Genomic DNA, 23,016 nt, shown 5'->3' with positions numbered 1-23,016 from the left:
CAGATTAAAGTCTATTGATATTAAAGTACTTTACATAGTCCATAGTGATGTGGTGGGCCTTTCTTTCCCTGAGAGGTTGGCATCAACAGTCACTGTGAACCTTTTGACTGTTTCTGTAACCTAACCCCCAGTACCTTTAGCTTTGGAATTCCTGGCTTCTGACCTGAGAAGTGCCTGGGATCTACTCTATTACCCCTTTCATGGTTCTTGGGACAGAATGTGCCACAAACATTTTTTGGGTTCTCAGATTTCTCAGGAGGCTGCTTGTCCCACTAAAAGTATATGCTGACTTCCAGTGGGCTTGTATAATGGCAAAAAATGAAAGAAACATTCTTTGGCAAAAATTCTCTAAGGTAGAAGGCAATGCATCCAGGAAGGGTGATTGGGTCAAACTTTTGTCTCTTTTGGCTTTTGTACAGCTAGATAATCCTTGTAAACATATTTATGGCTTGGCTATGTGATAGTTAGGGAACCCTGGGGGATTTAGTTTTTTTTTGTGTGTGTGTGTGTTTGTGTGATATTTGAAAAACCAGAGGTACCCAATATAATCACTTGTATGTATTGACCCATGTTGAAAATTTGAACTTTTTTTGGATATATGTGTCCCACAAAATATGTATCAAAATCCATATTTCAGAACAAAATCTCAAAAATACTCCTTGATTCAGCATGCCTTCCATTAGTGAAAACACGTAGTATCAACAAAAAATTCAAAGCAGGAAATAATTGGGTCTTGAAGGGGTTACACAAAGCTAAAACCATTTTCTTTCACCAAAGCTTGAGACTCAATTGTCACTTGTAGTGAACTGGTAAAAAGACAGACTGACCTATTAAAGCTGATCTCTCAGTAATTTGGGACAATTTTTCAGTGCTTTATCAAATTAAGTTTAAGCTATTTAACCACTGGTTTATTCTTTTCCCACGTTCTGTTTCCAGCATTTAACAGACAGCATTTCAGATTTTAAAAGTATTTTTCTTTTATCTTAGAAGGATCTAGAATGTTATAAGTTCATTAAACCTATTAAATGGTCAAACTAAAAATGAAAATTTTGTTATGGGATAAAATAATAATGGATTTCTTAAAATTAGATGTTTGACAGAAATTCAATAAATAATCTTGGTTTAAAAACATGTTGAGTTTTCATACACCAAAATTTTGTTAAAGCTTTCGTTTTTTTAGAATTTTTTTTTAGCCTCCAAGTCTAAATTAAAGAGTAAAAAAAAAAAAAAAAAATTATCCTCACTCCCTCACCCCCATCACATGATTCTAGTGGCCTGATTTAAAATTGAAAAACACATTATTTGCACCAAATAGTTGGTGGTCATTATATAAAACATCCACACCCTCTGATGGCTCTTTTTAAACTTTGAACATCATTGCTTTTCATTTGATTTTCCCATTTATTGTGTGAAGCCACTTGAAGAGTTCCTTGAAGAAAGAGCTTTTATTTGCACAATGGATCTAAACAAATGGAATAATTCCAGCAGTAATTGAAAGCCAGGGGGTCCTGGTGGTGCAGTAGTTAAGTGCTCAACTGCTAACTGAAAGGTTGGCGGTTTGACTTCACCCAGTGGCTCCACGGGAGAAAGATCTGGCAATCTGCTCCTGTAGAGATTACAGCCAATGGGGCAGTTCTGTTCTGCCACATAGGGTCACTATGAGTTGTAATCCACTCTATGGCACAGAACAACAATTCAGAGCCAGGTAAACCAGAGCTTTTCAAATGTTTTGTACACAAATCATCTGGGCACCTTGTTATTGCTGATTATGTTTCAGGAAGCCTGGGGTAGGGCTCATGCGTCAGCATGTTTAACAATCTCCAGATAATGTTGTTGTTGCTGGACCACACTGCGAGTAGATAGTACATTTTTTAGTTATGTAATTTCACTTGAATGAATGAATTATTGAGATTTGGGGATTTCCCCCCCCTTTTTTTTCCAGTATGCAAAGGGGCCAAGGCAGATATTGTGTTCTTGACTGATGCCTCTTGGAGCATTGGGGATGATAATTTTAACAAAGTTGTAAAATTCATCTTCAATACTGTGGGAGCCTTTGATGAAATCAGTCCTGCTGGGATTCAGGTGAGTGTTATTCCACAGGTGGCTATTCATTTGTATTGTTTTGCTATTTCCTTTGAACTTTTCCTTTTAAGTAGAAAGACCTTTCAATACAAACTACATTTTGACTTTTACTATTTGCTATTTTCTTTAACATGTATTTCTTGGAAAGTGTTAAATATAAAAGATAAATAGAAAAATAAATGATCTTCTAGTTATTCTTCTTGGCTAGATGATACTGCTGTTGGATAATCCAGGAGTTTTTGACTCTAACCTCCTGCCTAAATATTCCAACAATGATATATTTCCTTAAAAGGTCATCCAATGTTCTGGAAACTAAATGCATAGTGATTGTTATACCCTGTGAAGTCGAAAGAATCAGTGATGAATAATGATTGGAGTGGGTGTGTGGAACCCTGTTGCCTCCTCCAGCATTACATTTCAGATATTACCTTGATCAGAGATTGTCCATTATTGACTCAAAGACTATTTTCTTTGTTTTTTTTCTAAAACTGTAACTACCAATTATCTTACTGTGGTTACTCCAAATTCTACCCGAGTAGGAACTTCGAGAAGTTTATACTTCCACAAGAAGGCTCAAAGAATTAATCATTTGGCTCTAACTTCCCTTAAAGCCAAGGATTTCCTCCCCCACTCCAAATATAGCCATGAGTTGAACACTGAGGTCCAATGATACTGAACTTTTTTGGAGGGAAGGTCTTCCCAGACACCTCTGAAAATCTATTCAAAGCTATTATTAGCTATTTCCTGGACTCTGCATCCTTTAAGATCCACTTCAAATTCCACTCCTTCTAGAGAGTTTTCCTTGATGGTTCTAGGCATTCTATGCTCCTGAAATACTTTGTTTTTATTGCTGTTATAACAAGTATCATTTTATATTTTCAGCATCTATTTGTGCAACTCTCTTCTATCTAAATGGTTGACTCTTTAAGGCAAGAAGGTGTATCTTATTTATTTATTTTTTAATTGTCTCCTTTCCTTCCCCATACTTCTTGGTTAATTTTCTTCTTTATTTTGGCAGTTTGTATTTTTTCATTGTGGCATCTTAAAGACTTTATGAAAATAAGATATTTTGACACAAACCACAAATAATATCATAACCTTCCTCTTTTGTGAAATAGTACTTTATGCAATGTACCAGATTTCAAATCCCCAGATAATCCTGTGGCCATTGTCCTGGTCCAGGACAAACAAAAATCACTCTAATTATGTTCTCAATTTAACGTGTCAACAACGAAGCCATTTTAAATTTTTTTAGAAATTAAGATTTCTAATGTAATAATAAAACATAGCTATCATATTTTACTAACTTCTGTCATCAGCTACTTAGTATACATGATCATTAACTCTTAAAAGAGCCCTATAAAGTAAGAATAATTCTCTTCATTTTATTGATGAGGAAACCAAAGCCTAGAGATATAGGGAACTTGCCCAAGGCCACACAGCTATTAATTGGCAGAGCTAGGATTTGAGTCCAGTGAATCCTACCAATAAGCTCATACTCTTTCCACTAAATCACTAAGTTTTGGTAAGTACTAATTATTATTACACACACAGAATTTTTATATAATCATGAAGAATGGACGGAGTAGTTGGCTGAGAACTAAAGCACTTGAGCTTAACGTGGTACATCCTCATTTCTAATTCTGGGACTTAACTGCTCCCCAGCTTTTTCCATCCCTTTCTACATCCCAGAAAAAGGCATATGAATGCAGAGTGCATTTTGGTTATTAATATCAATTACTGACATTTTTAATATTAACATACAATAGCTAGAAATTAGACTATTTAATGAGACAGCAGTAGCCAGTATTATAATATTATCTACAAAGTGTTTATAATATTTTGTCAGGTCTGAAATACTTCTTTTTTCCCATTCTGCAGCTAGAGAAATCACTCGAAGACTAAAATACATACATACATGTATATATATATGTAAAAAAAAAGAAAATTATTCTTTTATTTTTTTATATGTATGTATTAAAAAAAACCAAACCAAACCAAACCCATTGACATCGAGTCAATTCTGACTCATAGCGGCCCTATAGGACAGAGAGCTGCCCCACAGAGTTTCCAAGGAGCACCTGGTAGATTTGAACTGCTGACCTTTTGGTTAGCAGCCATAGCACTTAACAACTACACCACGTGGGTTTGCATATGTATGTGTGTGTGTATGTGTATATATATATATATGTATATATATATAAAGATGTCTTATGCTCATGACCAAATCACATTTCCTTTCAGGTCTCATTTGTGCAGTATAGTGATGAGGTCAAGTCTGAGTTCAAGCTGAACACATACAATGACAAGGCCCAAGCCCTTGGGGCCCTCCAGAACATTAGGTACAGAGGAGGCAACACAAGAACAGGTACAGTTAATCAGAATATTTGTAAACCTTACTCTCCACTGTGTTTGGTGTAGTAGAACCGAGAGTGTAATCATAGTCCAATGTCCAAATTCTTATCAGTTGGGCATGGCTAATGATTTTTTTTTTTTTAATGGTATTAGGATAGCTTTCACTGAGGCGACACTAAAATGTTTTATACCACACTCTGTAGGCAAGGCCCTCACATTTATCAAGGAGAAGGTCTTGACCTGGGAGAGCGGCATGAGAAAGAATGTCCCCAAGGTACTGGTTGTGGTCACAGATGGCCGGTCACAGGATGAGGTCAAGAAGGCGGCTTTGATCATCCAACAGTCAGGTAAGCACAGTCATGAATTTAATGCCTAGTGATTGTACTCATTATTTTAACAGTTTTAAATGTTCAGGGATGAATGCAAAGGACCAACAATGCTGATGTCACTTTACTGTTACTGTTTAACTCTGTACTCTCTATCCTTGTTATGTTTATATTTAATTGTGGAATGGTTTGGTGAGTGCTCATAAAGGACATAGTGTATTCTTTGTACAAGAAGTGATTGAGAGTCTATTAAGGGGAAAACCAAATTTCCCTAGAGCAGGCTTCCTGTCAGCAAAATGAATTTTGGTGCTGGTTCCTGTGCAAGGAGAGGCACCAGAAAACCTTTAGTCCTTTCAGATGTAGACCTAATGAAAATTGCTGAATGGTACACTGCAAAGGGGGAGTAGTGAGGCCTCAGGGAGACAACTCTGGGGTCGATCTTACCAACCAAACATCTCGAGAGCCTCTCAGCAATACTGCCATTTGGATTAGTTGTTTAGGATTATTAGAAATGAAACTAGATCCTTCTAGTACTTTCAATAAATCCATCCTCCCTACCCCACCGAGACAGGGCTAAGGTGGACATATTTTAGAGAGAATTCGAAGCTTTGCATGATCCATTGTACTAAACTGTACTCCGTTACACGGAATTTGTCATCTGTACATACATGATTCTTCGTCTAAAATTATGATTTGGGGGTAGTACTAAATTACACTCTTTTCTTTCAATAGAGGTTTTTCTTTGTGCTGATCTTTTTGTAATTTATTGCTATTATGTTATTAAATTTTGAGCAAATTTCTGTGCATTTTGGGCTTCTAGCTGATTTAAATTTGGGGTTATGGATTGCTCCTCAAATTACTTTATTAATCTCTAATCATATCCCTAAGTCCTTTTCATATAGTCTATTTTTTTCTGATGCCAAATTAAACTCTTAGAGTGAAAAACTGTGTTTTCATTACCCCTAAGTAAATGTATGTTTATTACCAGTGGGAGCTGTAGATTCTATTTTAAAGGTGGCCAAAATGCTGCCTTTGTGCCTGAGGTCATTCAGCAAATCGGTTTCAAGAATTCAAATTTAAAAATGAGCCCATTCTTGGTTTCTGAGTCACATAAGTTTAAAATGTTAATGGCGCCTAAGGGAGATGCAGAATTTATGTGTACATTAGAGCTGTGGATCTGTGGAAGGGAATACGTACCATAGTAAGTCTTCCTGCTATTCAAATCTTTATCTTTTAATTGTTAGGATTTTATGTGAGGCAATCAGATTCATTAAATTTCATGAACCAGAAAAAAAAGGATGATTTGGGAAAAGTACTTATTCATTAAAGAGAGTTTATGTCAAATAAAAGGATTTGTTGAACATGCTGAGAAAATACAGTGTCATTTTCAATAAGATTTTCTTTTGAATTGTTCAAACGATAATGGAAGGAAAAAAGGAATTTGTAATTAACTCTATAAATGCTACTCTGCAGGGTTCAGTGTCTTTGTAGTTGGTGTGGCCGATGTTGAATACAACGAGCTTGCCAACATTGCCAGCAAACCAAGCGAAAGGCACGTGTTCATTGTGGATGACTTTGAGTCTTTTGAGAAGATTGAGGACAACCTTATTACATTTGTTTGTGAAACTGCCACTTCAAGTAAGTCATGGTCAACATGGATCCTGCATCTTGCTTGTTTTAAAAAATAATTACTTAGTAGACAATTCTCTATCGTTTACGGGATGAAGTCTGCACATAAATAGATCCTGGAAAATCAGTTGAGAACCTGATGAATCATTGTTCCTATTGATATCAGGCTGAATGTGTGTTTGTCGGAGTCCATTTTTAGCCTTGAAGATGTAATATTCCTTGTATGGTAATAAAGGGTTTGAATATATACTTTTCCCACCATTCTAACATCCTGTGACCTTTGAGTAAATGAATCTGCAGTTTAGAACTACATATATAGAAGGATTTCTGTGAGATGAAGGTTTTCCCTATTAGTAATCAATTGGTATTTGTTCTGTCAACATCTGTGCTTCAAGAGAGTAAGGAAAATCTGACTTGTGCATATGCACTCCATAAAAATTCAGTTGGTTCCCATTTGGATTTTTAATTTAGATTTATCTTATTATACCAAGCCCATTGCGTAAGATACAATGAAGGACCAAAGACTGTTTAAATCAATTTATTCTCTTCCCTATCCATTAGCACTGATTCTTGGGATATTAGATTATGAAGATAGTTATGTGGCCAATTCAGCCCCCTGACCCTAGGCAGGACTATGCTTTACCAGTGTAATATTTTCTCTCATTAAACATTATATTAAAAACTCAGAATTTTGCTTAGAGGTGGCAGTAGTAAAGAAACTTAAGCAGTGTGCTAAATTTTAAAATTGAGGGACCTTTTGTTCAAATGAAAACTTTCTATGCTGAAGCCTAGAATGCTTAATGAAAGTAAGTAGAGGGCTAGAGTTGTCTCCTTTCTACCCCAGGAAGCCAGGGATGCCACCCTCTGATGCCCCTGGGCTCTGGGAGGCACAGGCTGAAAACCACTACTTAGTTTTCACCACTGAGTGATGTTGTTGGCCAGCATGGAGACTCTGGTGCTTGGCAGAGAAGATGGTTGGAGAGGGACAAACTCCTCAGACCTTTGCATATCTAATATTTCCTAGGAGAGAAGTTTTTTATCCTACTGAAAAATGTCTGAATAATTTCTCCTTTAATTATTCTTAAAAAAAAAACCAAACCCAGTGCCGTCAAGTCAATTCTGATTCATAGCGACCCTATAGGACAGAGTAGAACTGCCCCATAGAGTTTCCAAGGAGCGCCTGGTGGATTCGAACTGCCAACCCTTCGGTTAGCAGCCATAGCTCTTAACCACTACACCACCAGGGCTTCCAATTATTCTTAAGAACGTTGAAATTTTCAGTTGGGATACAGTATGTTCAGAAAACATTTTTCACATTGACCAATATAATATTTTTCACATACAGGAAGTTTATAAAAAATATATATTACAAAAGGTTAGATTGATAAGTTTATTTTTTTAAAAAGAATGAACAATTTCATTACTTGAATATTCAGCTGCTCTTTCTGCATATATAATGTCTGCATATCATGTTGGTGAATCATACTTAAAAAAACATTGTACATTCCAGATTGTCCTCTCATTTATTTGGATGGCTACACCTCACCAGGTAAGCATTTATACTCTTGGGCTAATTTATTTCGAGTTTTGAATAAGAATACAATTAAAATTAATTTATTTTTTAACATTTTTTTTTCTTTTCCAATATAAAGGTTTTAAGATGCTTGAAGCATACAACTTGACAGAAAAGAATTTTGCTTCTGTACAAGGAGTCTCTTTGGAATCAGGGTCTTTTCCTAGCTACTCAGCTTACAGGCTTCAGAAAAATGCTTTTGTGAATCAGCCTACAGTGTAAGTATGACAGCAGGGAGTTCTTTTTCTTCTAATGGGCAATAAGTGTTTTTGAGGTTCTTGTAATCTTTGATGACTTCTTAAATCCTAGAACATTAGAATTGTCAGAAGACTTTTTATAGGTGACATAGTCGGGTTTCTTTAAATACAGTTGCCTAGAGAAGCTAAGCGTCTTCTATAAGGTCTTAAGCCTCATCATGCTCAGAGCCAAGAATCTCATCTGGTACTACAGTATTATTGATTACCCACCCTTTGAATTTAAGACTAGGATTGTAGTTATGCTTCTTCTGAGGGAGGCTGTTTAAACAGGAAGCCAACTTGTTATAGTGAACGTTTCTCCCTGGGGTGCAGAAAAATAAATGCAGAATAACAGCAGGCATCATTTTTAGAGTTTCAGCTCTCCAGAAGACTAAAGGCTGTGGTAGTTTTGCTTGTTCATGATGGGACAAGCAGCCATTAGTTTTCATTGGTCAACGCTCTAATCTGTTGGGCAGCTCTGGATGTTGTTATTTCATTTCACGAAAGTTTGCATTTGGGTACTATAACCAAAATATGTATTTTTTTATTCATTAGAATGAAAACTAATAATGTGTTTGACAACTTAAAGAGAGAAAATAACAAGAAGAAATTAAGCTTTCAGGAACTTAGGGCCGGGGCAGAAAATGATGTCTGAAATTTGAAATGCTCTGGGTAAGCTGGTGGAAAATTTAGATTAAAACCAGAGCTAACTCCTTTTAAGGACGTATGGATCATATTGTTGCAGTTCAGCCACACTCTTAAGTTCCTTACTCTTTTATGGTGAACCTCATTGGTTCACAGTTTTAGGTTTTTCAATAAACCACAATACTCAGAATTTAACTCTTTCAGATACCTGAAGATATGATCCCTACCTTTTGACTCATGACCGCCTGTTGCCTTCTCAAAAATGAGAATTTGTGGTTGGAAGGAAAGAAGCGTAAATGCAACTATCATTTTTTTTCACAGACACTAGTTAACTGAGGAAGGAAGAAAATGGGCTAGGTGAGAGATGAACTAACATGAAAAAATATTATTTTTAACACAGAATATTAACATTGTAGGTTCTTGGACAAATACAAGGTACCATGTTAGCTTGCCCAGAGCATATGTTTTAAGAAGCAAGACAGAATTATACATCAGAGGACTTTCTTTGTGGTACTAAGACATGGAACCTCAGGAGACATTCTGTGCCTCTGCCAAAGTTTGTGAAGGAATAGTCCTTTTTAGTCCAAGAGTTGATTATCCCCATTTCCTACCTTCAGGGAGAAAGTTATTAAATAGTCTCAGACAGAAAACCATTAATTCTGCTTCAAAGACTCCCCCAGAACAATCATAGCCTAAGCTCTGGAAGGACACATGGGACCACATTTTTTGTCTAACAGTCTTAGAGCCAAGAAACACTTCCTTCTAATTGAATCATATCCCTTTATTATCATTAAACGTTTGCACATGGACATGGTTTTAACATTTATTATTGTTTTTGTTTTTGAGAATATGTGAGCTTCTAGGGGTTATTTGATTTATTTGATTTCAGGGGAAGTTTGGAAGTGTAAAAACTGTTAGAGATAAACAAACAAAACAAAACCCATTGCTGTTGAGTTGATTCTGACTTTTAGCGACTCTATAGGACAGAGTAGAATTGCTCCACGGGGTTTCCATGGAGTGGCTGGTGGATTTGAACTGCTGACCTTTTGATTAGCAGCTAAGCACCTAACCCTCGCACCACCAGGACTCCATTAGAGATAAAGAGGGAGAAATTAAAACGTTAAGCTGCTTTACCTAAAATCTCATACCTGTGATACTGGATATTAAGAATATTTAGTAAAATTCAGTCTGTTTAAACAACATCCATAGTTTTAGTATTTATCACTCTAAAATTATTTTGTGATTTTATAATTTTCTACGTGTCTAGAAAAAATTAGTTATTAACAGTAGGATAAAAGGACATTTGGTAATTTCTCAGACTTTTGTGACTTTATGAGATTCATAAAATAATCTATGAGTACTATATAATGGGCCTTTAGTATAGTGTTTGTTCTGATGTGTTTCCTGTTTTGCTTTCTAATCCAGGGCCAGATTATCTAAATATTTTCTGATACCAACCATAATGAATCTCTGGCCCCCAAATTTAAAATATTCTCTATTTCTAATGAGAAATCCATATCTGTCTATCTACCTACCTACCTATCATCTATCATCTACCTATCTACCTATCATCTATCTGTCTCTCTACCTCTCTCTCTCTCTACCTGTCTATCTAATCTATCATCTATCTATCTATCTATCTATCTATCTATCTATCTATCTATCTATCTATCTATCTATCTATCTATCTATCTATCTATCTATCTATCTATCTATCTATCTATCTATCTATCTATCTATCTATCTATCTATCTATCTATCTATCTATCTATCATCTATCATCTATCTATCTATCATCTATCATCTATCTATCTATCTATCTATCTATCTATCTATCTATCTATCTATCTATCTATCTATCTATCTATCTATCTATCTATCTATCTATCTATCTATCTATCTATCTATCTATCTATCTATCTATCTATCTATCTATCTATCTATCTATCTATCTATCTATCTATCTATCTATCTATCTATCTATCTATCTATCTATCTATCTATCTATCTATCTATCTATCTATCTATCTATCTATCTATCTATCATCTATCATCTATCTATCTATCAATCATCTATCTATCTATCTATCTATCTATCTATCTATCTATCTATCTATCTATCTATCTATCTATCTATCTATCTATCTATCTATCTATCATCTATCTATCTATCTATCTATCTATCTATCTATCATCTATCATCTGTCTAATCTGTCTATCTATCTAATCTGTCTGTCTGTCTGTCTGTCTGTCTATCTATCTAATCTGTTTGTTTTATCCAACAGAGACCTACACCCCAATGGACTCCCTCCTTCATACACGATTATATTATTGTTCAGACTTCTCCCTGAAACCCCTAATGACCCTTTTGCAATTTGGCAAATCACAGACAGAGACTACAAGCCACAAGTTGGAGTGATTGTGGATCGTAAGGATTTTTAATCTTACTTTATGGCACATGCATACATATTTTTAGTTATGTTCTTCCCTTTTCTTTTTAAGAACCTTCTGAATTTATTTACTGGATGTATGTAAATCAATAAGTATTCTAATTATGTTTTTTTCTAACTGAAATTATTGATTTTTTATAATTCTCCCCAGCAACAATTATTTGCTAATACTTTCAATAAAACTATACCATGCATATGATTTAGTAACAATTTTATGTTGACTACAGCTTCTAGCAAGACATTATCATTCTTTAACAAGGATACAAGAGGCGAGGTGCAAACTATAACATTTGACACAGATGAAGTGAAGACATTATTTTATGGAAGTTTTCATAAGGTAAAAACATAAGATTATGTGAATCTTCTTTCTAGAAAACAGAATATTACTTAAAAATTAAAATTAACTTCTTTTATTATTATTTAAAATGTCATGTTAAATTGTCAAACCATAGCTGTATCTTTTAAAAATAGAATCTTATTTTAGAGAATTTGATTAAATCAAAGAAGAAAATGTAAAACAAAAGCATAATTCTGATAATCAAGAGATAACTACTATTAACATTTTGATATATTTTTAATGCTTATGTCTTTTAAAAATTTGAACCATAAAGTATACACAATATTGTACACCTATTGTTTTCTACCTACTATTTTATTTATGGAACTTTATGCCATTTAGTTGTAAAGTCTTTTTTTTTTAGTGAGTTGTATTTTAATTTAAAAAACATTCTTTTTTTTAAATTTTATAGAGCACAGTAAGCTTTCCTGCTTGCTTGTTTATTGGAAAATTACAAAAATTCCGGTGATGTGTAGAATAAACATATTTAACAGTTTAAAAGTTATCAAAATCTTCTAAAACAATTAAGATAAATGTTAATGAGATTAGCTTTTATATGAACATATTTATGAATTTTCTATGTATCTTATTAAAAGTTGTCAGATGAGTTCTTAGGGGATTATCTACTCTTGGTGATCATAATTAATATTTTGTACGTCAACATCCAGAGGAGGATAGTAGACTTTCTTTCAGGTTTCTAAAGGATGATTAGGTGATGAATACAAGTACTGAAGTTGGAAGCATTGGAAATGACAAAAAAAATCTAGGTTAGGCAGGGACGTTTTTTGGTACTTCTTCATCCATCCATTGGATTAAGTCAACAGGAATAACACTTGTTGCACCAATGGTCTAAAATTTCTCTAGTATGACATTCAGAACGATTAGCCTCCATACAATAAAGATGAATATTTCCAGTTCAGTCTTACCCTCGTGTGAAAACTGAAGAATGATGAGAATTTCTTGCTGCTTCTGCTCCTGAGAAATCTTGGTTTCTTCCAGAGTGTTTTTCTTATTCATGAATCAGATTCTTAATAAAGATGCCCAGGGACTGTTTTCATGAGCTCTAAGAAGCTTCATTGTACACATTAGTGAGAACCAAAAATAAAATGAAGGAAAAAAAAAAGATATCTGAATACAATAGTATATATATTTAATAATTTACAGACTTTCTTGGTAAACTGCAGTAAAATAAATGCCTCACTGGGAAAGCAAATTCTAGTTTTGGTGAATGCTGTTGGCTTCCACTGTTCCTTATCTGATAAGAGATGTTGAATCTGGCAAAGTTTTCACGAACTTTTATGGTTCATTGATAGACCTGTTGAACTTATATTGGGTATCTTGTAGAAGGACTATTTTTCTTTTCCTTTCGTAGCCACGGATGATATTGAGAATCTAATCATCTACTAATCAACTAATAACCATTTAGTAACTATTATTTCTTAATTTCCAATTTTCATGGAATGTTTAGTTTTATTTGAGTCTGGAAAGGCGGTATTTTGCAGAAGTCTCTAGCGGCATCATTAGTTTTTATTGTATTCTTTTTATTAAAAAAAAAACAAAACAAAAAACAAACCCAGTGTCTGATAGGACACAAAAATTAGGTTAGAATTTTATTTGTGTCTTGTAGCATAACAAATATCTCAAATTAGGAAACGTAATAAAGAATTCTTTTTTTCGCCTGCTATGTCTTCTATGGAAACCCTGGTGGTGCAGTAGTTAAAAGCCAGAGCTGCTAACCAAAAGTTTGGCAGTTCAAATCCACCAGGCACTCCTTGGAAACCCTATGGGGCAGTTCTACTCTGTTCTACAGGGTCGCTGTGAGTCGGAATCGACTTGACGGCAGCATGTTTGGTTTTGGTTTTATTTCTTCTATATTTCATCATATTTTTTTCTATGACTTTTAAAATTTACTTTCCCTGTTCCTTCCTGATACAGCTACCTGTTCTTATTACAGTCAAGATAATAATAATAATGATTTTTTTATATTCTCTTCTGCATGCCATTTACCTTTCGGAGAGGTATTTGTGTTCTTAGGCTTTATGTGGTGGAGCTCTGGTGGCGTAGTGGTTAAGAACTTGGCTGCTAACCAAAAAAAAAAAAAAAAGTTCAAATCCACCAGTTGCTCCTTGGAAACTCTATGGGGCAGTTCAACTTTGTCCTGTAGGGTCACTAGGAGTAGGAATTGACTCAACAGCAACAGGTCAGGTCAGGCCTTTCTTCTCCTCCTTTTCTTCCCATACACTCTCTTTTTTCTCCTCAAATTCTCTACTTTCCTTTATCATAATATTTTTCATATTTTTAGTTACTCCTCCCCCTCTTCACTATGTTCTTTCCCTCCTCTATTCCTCTACCCCATTCTTCTAACCCATTCCCATTTAAGCCATCAATTCAAGTACCAAATTCAATCACTATCAGCTATTTACATTCTTTACTGATCCAAGGATTCAAGCACTCTTCTTTCATTTCCATCTAATTCCTGAACTGAAGTTCTTCAGTGCTTGGGATGAGAACAAATAGTACTCTCAGAGAGGAGCTCTTAGAGAGGAGTGGGCTAAAAAAGCTTAAGGAGGGAATAAAAAAAAAAAAAAATTTTTTTTTTTACATTTATTATTTCATGTGGCTTCTCTGGTAGGTTTTTTGTGTATGTGTGTGTGTGTCTCTTCCATTGTAACAGATGACATAGGTTTAGATGAGAAGTTTATAATAAAGGGAGCAACTGGAATAGGTGAAAAATAAAGTTTTATGGAATGGCAGAGCCTAGGAAGGAGATGAGTGACAAAAAGGTCATTATTTGGCTCTACTGGTCTATGACCAACAATGTTTGGCAGTTAGGAAATAGTTTGGTTACACTAAATACTTGGGGCAATGGTATAGCTGAAGAGCCCATGCTGAAATGTCATTTAGCATGTGTTTAAAATGCAATTAGACACATTCAAGAAATTGTCGCAAAATATGTTTTTAGGATGGGCAGCTTCATGGTTAGCACACAACAAGTGTATTTGGAATAATTTTGACACAGATTAAAACAGTTTTGATTTTGAAATGATTCTTCTGGATACTATAGTCTTTTGGTTTTTGGGTTATGGTCTTTCAAATACTTTGTGAATTTTTGCTTTTGTGATTGTTTATATAAGTATCAATGAATAAGTTTTAGTTCTTACTAAATAATGCATAGTCTAGGTATGCTTGTATGTTGTTTTACTTGAATTTAATATTACATAATTGCCCTAGGGAGATTTAAAATTTCTTTATTTTTCATAAGTTGAATAGCACTTTAAAACAAAAGCAATATATAATTCATATTTACCGCTTACCGATGCACTAGGAGCCCTGGTGGCGCAGTGGTTAAATGCTATGGCTGCTAACCAGAAGGTCGGCAGTTCAAATCCACCACCCGCTCATTGGAAACCCTATGAGGCAGTACTACTCTGTCCTGTAGTGTTGTTATGAGTTGGAATTGACTCCATGGCAATAGATTTGTTTATTTGGTTATGGATGTACTAATGTTTTGGTGGTAATTCCATGTAGGAAAATATTTACTGTTTAAAAAATCTCTAGCAATTATTCTTATGCTTATTGACTCAGCACGTTTAAGGGGATCTTTGTTCCTTTTAACTTGGAGCCAAATTTGTAAAGTAATCGTCAAGTGCTTACTTGAGCATTTTTTGCTGTGATAAGTGGAAACTATGAGCATAACTATAAACTCAAGGATTACCCACAGCCATTCCTCACATTGTTGAAATACAGATGTTTTATTAATTATCTATACTAACAGATTTCTTCAGATTCTGAATGTCTTCAGTATCAGACAAAAATAAATCAACAGAAGTTTCTTTCCTTAAAAGGACATTGAATCCTGAATTCTGTTGATTTCCAGGGTTGAATCTCTATAGAAGACATGTGCTAGTTCTTTACTTTGTTAAGTATTTTATACGGAGTGCAAGTTCTTTTTGGCTGAGACTGGAAAATAATTAACTAAAAATGAGCAAATTTAGCAAAGTCAGCGGAAAATGTTCAAGACTTTTTTGTACTGAGTGTAAAAATATATAAATGATTTAATAACCTCTTTATTTGAATAGTTCTTTATAGTTTACATCATTTCATATACTATATCCTTTCTGGTCATCTCAGTAAGAGTGTGTAGTGGAGAAATAAGAAATTATGCCTGAGTATGTGGATGAAGGAACGGAGACCCAGAGAGGTTAAGTGGCTTGTCTCACTTCATATTGTTAATAAATAACATCATTGACATTGTAACCTGGCTCTTGGATTTTAGTCCAAGACTCTTGATTTGGGATGAGAATGGCTTAAAAAACACATTTCTTCATCTGTGATCCAAGATATGCAGAAATTAGCCTGTTTTTTCTTTTTGTAGAAACTTTATAATGGAAACAAATTATCTTTTTTAGATTCATATCGTAGTGACCTCAAAAAGTGTTAAGATTTACATTGACTGCTACGAAATTATAGAAAAAGACATTAAGGAAGCTGGAAATATCACAACTGATGGTTATGAAATTCTTGGAAAACTGCTTAAAGGAGAGAGGAAATCAGCCACAGTATGTAACACATTTTCACTTTTCTTGATACCTTGAGTTAAGCTTGAAGTGGTATTTTCTAAGTAACTCAGTGAGTTTTAAAATGTCAAATTTCTTGGTCCAATTGAAGCATTAGAAAAATTACACTGAGAAAATATACTACTGACAGAACATAATAATGTGGGTTACTGGTAGAAACAAAATAAGATGTCAAGGCACCAAAGAACACGTAGCCATCCTGAAACAGGGTCACACTGGAGAACTCAGCATGATGGTTGCCAAGATAGCCAGTGAAGCCTAAACTAATTCCTCTATTATCTTTTATTCTTCAAAGATAGTAACTGCTAGTATAACTTTGTGCAATCAGGACATTAAGTGTGGACACTAGCTGTGAGTGTCATTAGAGCCTGTGTTTCCTCAGAGAGGAGTCTCCCGCCTGTCTGTCTCAGAAAGATCAGTGTAGCTGGGCAGCTGGCTGTAGTCCTCACGTGCACATTTCTATAGGCTTAACTTTGAGGCACGAGCATGCCCACCCTGTTTACAATGCGGTTTACTGGTAAATTTTTAAATCTAAATGTTTCACCATACCAGGCTAATTCAGTCCATATTAAATGTAAACCAATAGACATATTGTTTTAAAAGCAAAGCTAACCTTTATGTAACATTTTCAGCTTTTATTGTTTTTTCAAACTGGCATTATTTAATTTTGCTTTCTTCCAAGGACAGGATTCCCTTTTCCTAGACCCAAAAGTGAAACTTTTATTCTGCAGTAGAGGAATAATTAATGAAAATTTAATGTATTTGTGATGGAAATTGTGGCTTTTCATTGAATATTGGATTCGTTGCCTAAATAGTGTAAAAGATTTTTAAAAGAATGACTATCCAAACAACCTTTTTCTTTTTATTATTAAAAAAGCTTTATTTTTAAACTGTAGAAAGGCAATATCTTAGTTTGCTCTTGTTCTGTAACAGAAATACCACAAGTGGGTGTCCTTAAAGAACTGAAATTTATTTTCTCACAGTTCTGGAGGCTAAAGCCCAAATCATAGTCTTGGCCATATGATTTCCTTCTGTGGGCTTGCTTCTCTCCTAATTTCTTGGGACTGCTGGCAGGCAATCCATGGTGTTCCTTTGCTTATAGATGATCTTCACATGGTGCCTGCCTCACCTCTATGTGTGTTGCTGGGTCTATTCTGCTGTTTTTATAAGACACCACTTACAAATGAAGGTTTAGGACCTACCCTACTCTGGTATGATTTCATTAATATAACGAAAGAAAATCTCTATTTTGAAGCGGGGTAATTTTTACAGGGAGCCTTGGTAGCGCAATGGTTAGACATTTGGCTGCTAACGAAAAGGTCAGCAGTTTGAATCCACCAGCCACTCCTTGGAAATCCTACTCTATCCTATAGAGTTGCTTTGAGTTGGAATTGACTCAATGGCAATGGGTTTGATTTGGTTTGGAATTTTTACAGGTATATGGGTTAGGACTTCAAGACATATTTTTAGGGGATACAGTTCAATCCATAACAGAAGGTATATGCTATATTTAAATAGTTAAGCTGAAAGCCACCAGAAAAGTTAGCAGTCAACCTCTAGGAAAGAATTTCTGAAAAGAAGAATGTTAATTTTCAAGTAAGGACCTTTGGTGGCACAATGGTTAAGAGCTGGGCTACTAACCAAAAGGTTGGTGGTTCGAATGTACCCAGTGACTCTGTGAGAAAGAACTGGTGATCTGTTTCCATAGAGATTACAGCCCAGAAAACACTATGGGGCAGTTCTACTCTGTCACATGGGGTCATTATGAGTAAAATTAGACTTATCCGCACCTAACGACAATAAGAATTTTAGAATAAGTGAGAAATGGTTTTTTTAATGTTACTTTTCTACGAGGGTGAACTCTTCGAAGTTGATGTAAATGTGTCGTTTTCAAGTTCATTTAAATAAAAAAAATTAAAAAATTCCTTTAAATAAAAAATTTAATTTTAGCCAAGGAAGTGAATTAGCAGTGGGAATTTCACATATGCATTTTGCTTGATTATCTTTCTCTTAGAAATAGGTTTTTAAGTTCTTGCCTTATGAAGTAAGGACTACATTGTTCTCTAGGGTTTGCACCCTTGAGAAAATCTATGCGAGAAGTTGGCAAAAGTTAATATGAGGAAACTTTAATATAAAAATGTTTTCCATGCATCTTTAGCTGATGTTGCTGTTGGTTGTTTGCAGTTCCAAATCCAGAATTTTGACATTGTCTGCAGCCCGGTGTGGACCAGTAGAGACAGATGCTGTGATATTCCCTCCAGGGTAAGTAAAGTGGAACTGAATGCTGTCATTGTTTAATTAGTCCCCAGTAGGGAACTCTTGTGATGCAACGATCTGGGAGAGGAAGTAGCAAGCACTCAGCAGCTGCATCTCCAGGGTGGAGGTAAGGGACACACAATATGTGTGTTCTCATCAGCTACCACAGCGCATGCCAAAGTCTCTGCAATCCCTTTCTCACAAGCTGGGAATGCACAAGACTGTATCCAGAAATTCTTCCAAAGGGTCAGAATGGTCACTCATAGCCAAAGATGTCCTGCTGAGTCAGCGTGTTTGATAAACACACCTACTGCAAAGCCCTCCTATTGCTTGGAGGAGCATGTAAAATGTTAAAATATCAACATTTTACAGAATTAACCATCGCTTCTCTGGATATATACTGTTTTTGAAATGGTAGAAATAACCATATTTGAGATGATGGCTGTCCCCCATAGAGTCTGTGTCAGTGGTAATACTTAGCAAAAGGAATACTAGTGATGGCTTTGAAGCTTCTGGAAACAAAAGAACTGCATACATCCACAGGATGTCTATGTATTGTTTACCAAAAAAAAAAAAAAAAAAAAAACCCAAAAAACAAAAACCTGTTGCTATCGAGTCGATGCTGACTCATAGTGACCCTACAGGACAGAGTAGAATTGCCTCATAGGGCTTCCAAGGCTGTAATCTTTACAAAAGCAGACTGCCACATCTTCTTCTCGAGGAGCAGCTGTTGGGTTCAAACTACTGACCTTTCAGTTAGCAGCCAAGTGTTTAACCACTGTATGACCAGGGCTCCTTGTACATTATTTAGTCCACTTATATTTATTGAGCACCTATCACAAACAAGGGAGGTCCCTAGGTGACACAAATGATTGGTAGTTCAGACCCACCCAGTGGTAACAGAAAAGAAAGGCTTGGCAATCTGCTCCCATTAAGATTACAGCCAAGAAAACCCCATGAAGTAGTTCTACTCTGTAGCACATGGTTGCCATGATTCGGAATCAACACGATGGCAATGGGTTTATAACAAGCAAGGCATTATTCTGAGAGTTAGGGTTATAACACTGAAAAAATGAATATTTAAATCAGGGGCAGGGGAGAGAAATTATGACCCAATACGTACATGCTGTGTGATAAAATGAAAAGCCCTACCATGAGAAACAAGTCAGGGCAAGGGGATAGAGAACGATGGTGGGCACCCTGAGCCCTAAGTGATAAAGTGACATAAGCAGGGGCCTGAATGAAGTAAGGAAGTCAACAACATGGAGGAAGGGCATTCTAGCCACCGGGAGCTGTAAATGCAAAGCCGTAAGGCAAGAGTATGCTCTGAATACTTGAAAAACAGAAAGTAGATCAGTGGGGCTGCAGCAGAGTAAAAGCCAAGGGTGAATATCATAGGTAATGAGATGAGGAGGGAAGCCATATGATGGTTTGCAGATCTTGTAGGGCCATGGAAGCCATACAAATGATCTTACATTTTATTCTGAATGAAATGGGAGTCGAATCTAAGATACACAGAGTTTCTTTAACACTGGATTAGAGAAAATTGGAAATTACCAGTGGTCCTGGTGGTATCGTAAACATTTCTTTGTCATATGAAGCTTCCTAATGTAAAAGATGAAATGGAGGCATAAAGGAACAAAGCACGTTTGAATATAAGACTATTTGTAACGATAACTAGGAATTATTTCTTCAAGTTGGGAAACTGATTTTTTTGTGTATATATAAGATATGTGAAGGTGGGAGATGGAAAGTCATTTTCCCCCTAAATTCATGTGTAAATATTTTTTTCAAATTTCAGAGAGATGAAGCAAAATGTCCCGCTCTTCCAAATGCTTGCACATGTACACAGGACAGTGTTGGACCTCCAGGACCACCAGGCCCTGCAGTAAGGAAACGACATAGTCCCTCTACTTTTTTTTTTTTTTTGAAATTTTTCAGGTTACCATCCTTTTGCCAGTATGGAGTTCATAAAATGCTTCTAGTTTTCCATGCCTTCTAGGACAGAGCAAGCTAATTTGCAGACCATTTTTGTAGTATGTTTAGAGATCTGAAATGGAATAAAATCAAAAAGAAAATTTTATTTGGTGTTTGAACACACTCCTCCAGGCACAAAGAAATGGTGGTATCAGCTAGTTTTTAAGAGTTTTTCTCTTAGAGATGTAAACATAGATTTCCATCTGCACTTCTATGATTTTGAAAATTCCTTACATCTCCTGAAGACTTCTGGTAAGTATGTTATGGAGCCACAGTTGAGAGGCTGACCCATGAAGACTTGTTTAGGACCTGAGAGGTGTACCTTATGTAGCAGACATATCCTTACAATAACAAATAAAGAGGGTAGTTTTACATATGTGATGGTGTCATAGAACCTGAGTAAAATACTGAATTTTGTAATAATTTGAATGTAAGACATGGTCTGTTCATGGAGTGAGGGGGGCCAAGAAAATGCAAGCCAAAGCATTAAATCTTGCAGTGGTAGACCCCTTTGGTCAATGTGGAATCTCTGGATTGGTCAATCCCACATCTGACGTGGGCCAGTTGTGCTGGATGGCAGTGACAGCACTAAGCCCCACTGGTCTCTTCTTCTAAGGAAATGGGTAATTGACATAGCAACAGCTTGGGGATTTTCAGAACACCAATTTTGCTATACTTGGGTCATAACAAATAATACAGATTGATTTTATGTTAATTACAAACCAACTCCTTATACACAGAATTAAAATATCACTAGAATTACTATCACTTATTTTTTATTCACAGTGACTTACCTGACTTAAACTTGTAGTCATAAAATTATATTACTGTAACTTAGATGGTTTTGAAAGTAGGGATTTTTTCTCTAGTTGTGAGATAACATTATTGGATATCACTGTCATATTTCAGTGGTCTCTGATTTTCTCTTACCTCAGTACACGTTCTGAGGTTATGAGAGATTAAGACATCCTTCTTTTTGCATATTGTTTTCCCTGAATGATACAATTCACTTAGTTCCAAAACAGATTTCTCTCTTTACTGTATTCAATTAATGTTTGCTTTTTCCAATAAACCTCAAAATTGTTAAAAAATTGTGAACAGTAAGTAAAGTTCAGAATGTAAAAATCAGACACTTAAAATGCACTGAGTTTTTGAGAGTCTCTTTTCCTACATATTTACATGAAATACTTAAAAATTTTGCATGCAGCTATAGAAATATTGTTAGGAGAATACATTGCTTCTTGAAGCATTTTTTATATATCAGCATCTTCATACTTCCCTTATGTTCACACTAAAATGTGCTCTTGCTATGTATTTTAGGGAGGACCTGGTGCCAAAGGTCCCAGAGGTGAAAGAGGTATCAGTGGGGCAATTGTAAGTATATTTTAGAGTGCATTTAAATTTTCATCTCTGTGTTGAAGTCTAGTTGTTCAAATTTCCACCAAGGGGATATGTGACCTTGAACAAGTTAATTCAAGTTTTGTGTGCCTTAGGTAAAACAATTACCTCTTGTCTTGTCTTTGGATGTCAAAATGATGGATTAGACTAGCCAGAGAAAGAAATACATACACTGCATCTCACAGCTATAGGAATTACACATGGGACACCTGCAGAAGAACCTTGAGGGCTCAGTCGGAACATGGGAAAATGGAGGCGGTGACCTAGCTGTCCATCAGCAGACCCCACAGGGAGTGGTGTCCTGCTAGAAAGCTGTCACTGGTTGAGAACAGTTCAGCCGTTTATTCACCTGCCTCAGAGAAAGAGCTAAGCCATCACGCATGCATTTATTTAGGAGGTCACCAGCCCCTTCTAGCAGTTCCATGCTGGTCTTCAGTAAAACAACCTAAGCTTCTTGGAGAAATATTTTATGAAGATAATGTGTCATTTTTGTCATAACATCACTAATAAGAAGCTAACCCAGTTAGTAAAGGGTGAGTCTGGAATGCTCACCCAGGTCTGTCTGACTCTTAAGTTTGTGACCTGACCACCAAGATATACCGCAAAGGAGCTCCAGCACTGAGCACTCTGTCAGTGATGTCTGTCCTCTGCTTGCTCGATTCATGTATAATTCAGTCACAGAAGTGATCCCGAGCCTAAGAAAAATCAGGACTAGCTTAAAATAAATCAAATTCAGTGAAACTAGAGCTTTGATATATATTCAATATATTTTACTTCTTTTAAAAATCTACATCTATTAGGACTTTCATGGAAATTTAAGTGCTCTTTGGGAATTCGTTGCACTTTCCAACTGTTCTTTTTTTTTTTTTTTAAAGGGAAGAAAGGAATTATATTAATATGTACTTGTATAGATGCCTAGATCTCTAACATTGTTCACAAAGATGCTATGATTGGTGTCTTAGAGTTATGAAGATAAGTTACCGAGGGGGTGTTAGCACTAGAAAAGCATTACATTTACTTTGTGGTTATCTCGCCCTTGTGCATTTTTAGGGGCCCCCTGGTCCTCGTGGAGATACAGGTCCTCCAGGCCCCCAAGGTCCTCCAGGTCCTCAGGGACCCAACGGACTCTCTATTCCAGGAGAGCAAGTAAGTACAAAGGATTTCTGTCTTAAAGA

At 35.7% G+C, this 23,016-nt stretch overlaps 1 protein-coding gene across 4 annotated transcripts in view; it reads left to right on the top strand.

Moving 5' to 3' along the window:
* Positions 1 to 23,016, top strand: part of COL12A1 (collagen type XII alpha 1 chain) — a 125,303-nt gene that overhangs the window by 84,330 nt on the left and 17,957 nt on the right. For all 4 annotated transcript variants that reach the window (XM_049895654.1, XM_049895645.1, XM_049895672.1 and 1 more), the window contains 13 exons: positions 1,943 to 2,082; positions 4,327 to 4,450; positions 4,641 to 4,784; positions 6,237 to 6,401; positions 7,903 to 7,941; positions 8,045 to 8,183; positions 11,132 to 11,274; positions 11,524 to 11,633; positions 16,043 to 16,192; positions 18,395 to 18,472; positions 20,268 to 20,354; positions 21,764 to 21,817; positions 22,892 to 22,987. In XM_049895654.1, the coding sequence (XP_049751611.1) occupies positions 1,943 to 2,082; positions 4,327 to 4,450; positions 4,641 to 4,784; positions 6,237 to 6,401; positions 7,903 to 7,941; positions 8,045 to 8,183; positions 11,132 to 11,274; positions 11,524 to 11,633; positions 16,043 to 16,192; positions 18,395 to 18,472; positions 20,268 to 20,354; positions 21,764 to 21,817; positions 22,892 to 22,987 (1,469 nt within the window). The remainder of the gene's footprint in view (positions 1 to 1,942; positions 2,083 to 4,326; positions 4,451 to 4,640; positions 4,785 to 6,236; positions 6,402 to 7,902; positions 7,942 to 8,044; positions 8,184 to 11,131; positions 11,275 to 11,523; positions 11,634 to 16,042; positions 16,193 to 18,394; positions 18,473 to 20,267; positions 20,355 to 21,763; positions 21,818 to 22,891; positions 22,988 to 23,016) is intronic.

The sequence above is a fragment of the Elephas maximus genome, chromosome 1 (genome assembly GCF_024166365.1).
Source record: "Elephas maximus indicus isolate mEleMax1 chromosome 1, mEleMax1 primary haplotype, whole genome shotgun sequence".
In the NCBI taxonomy this organism is placed as follows: domain Eukaryota; kingdom Metazoa; phylum Chordata; class Mammalia; order Proboscidea; family Elephantidae; genus Elephas; species Elephas maximus.
Note: the sequence above shows the minus strand (reverse complement) of the source record. Positions and strands in the feature narration are given on the sequence as shown.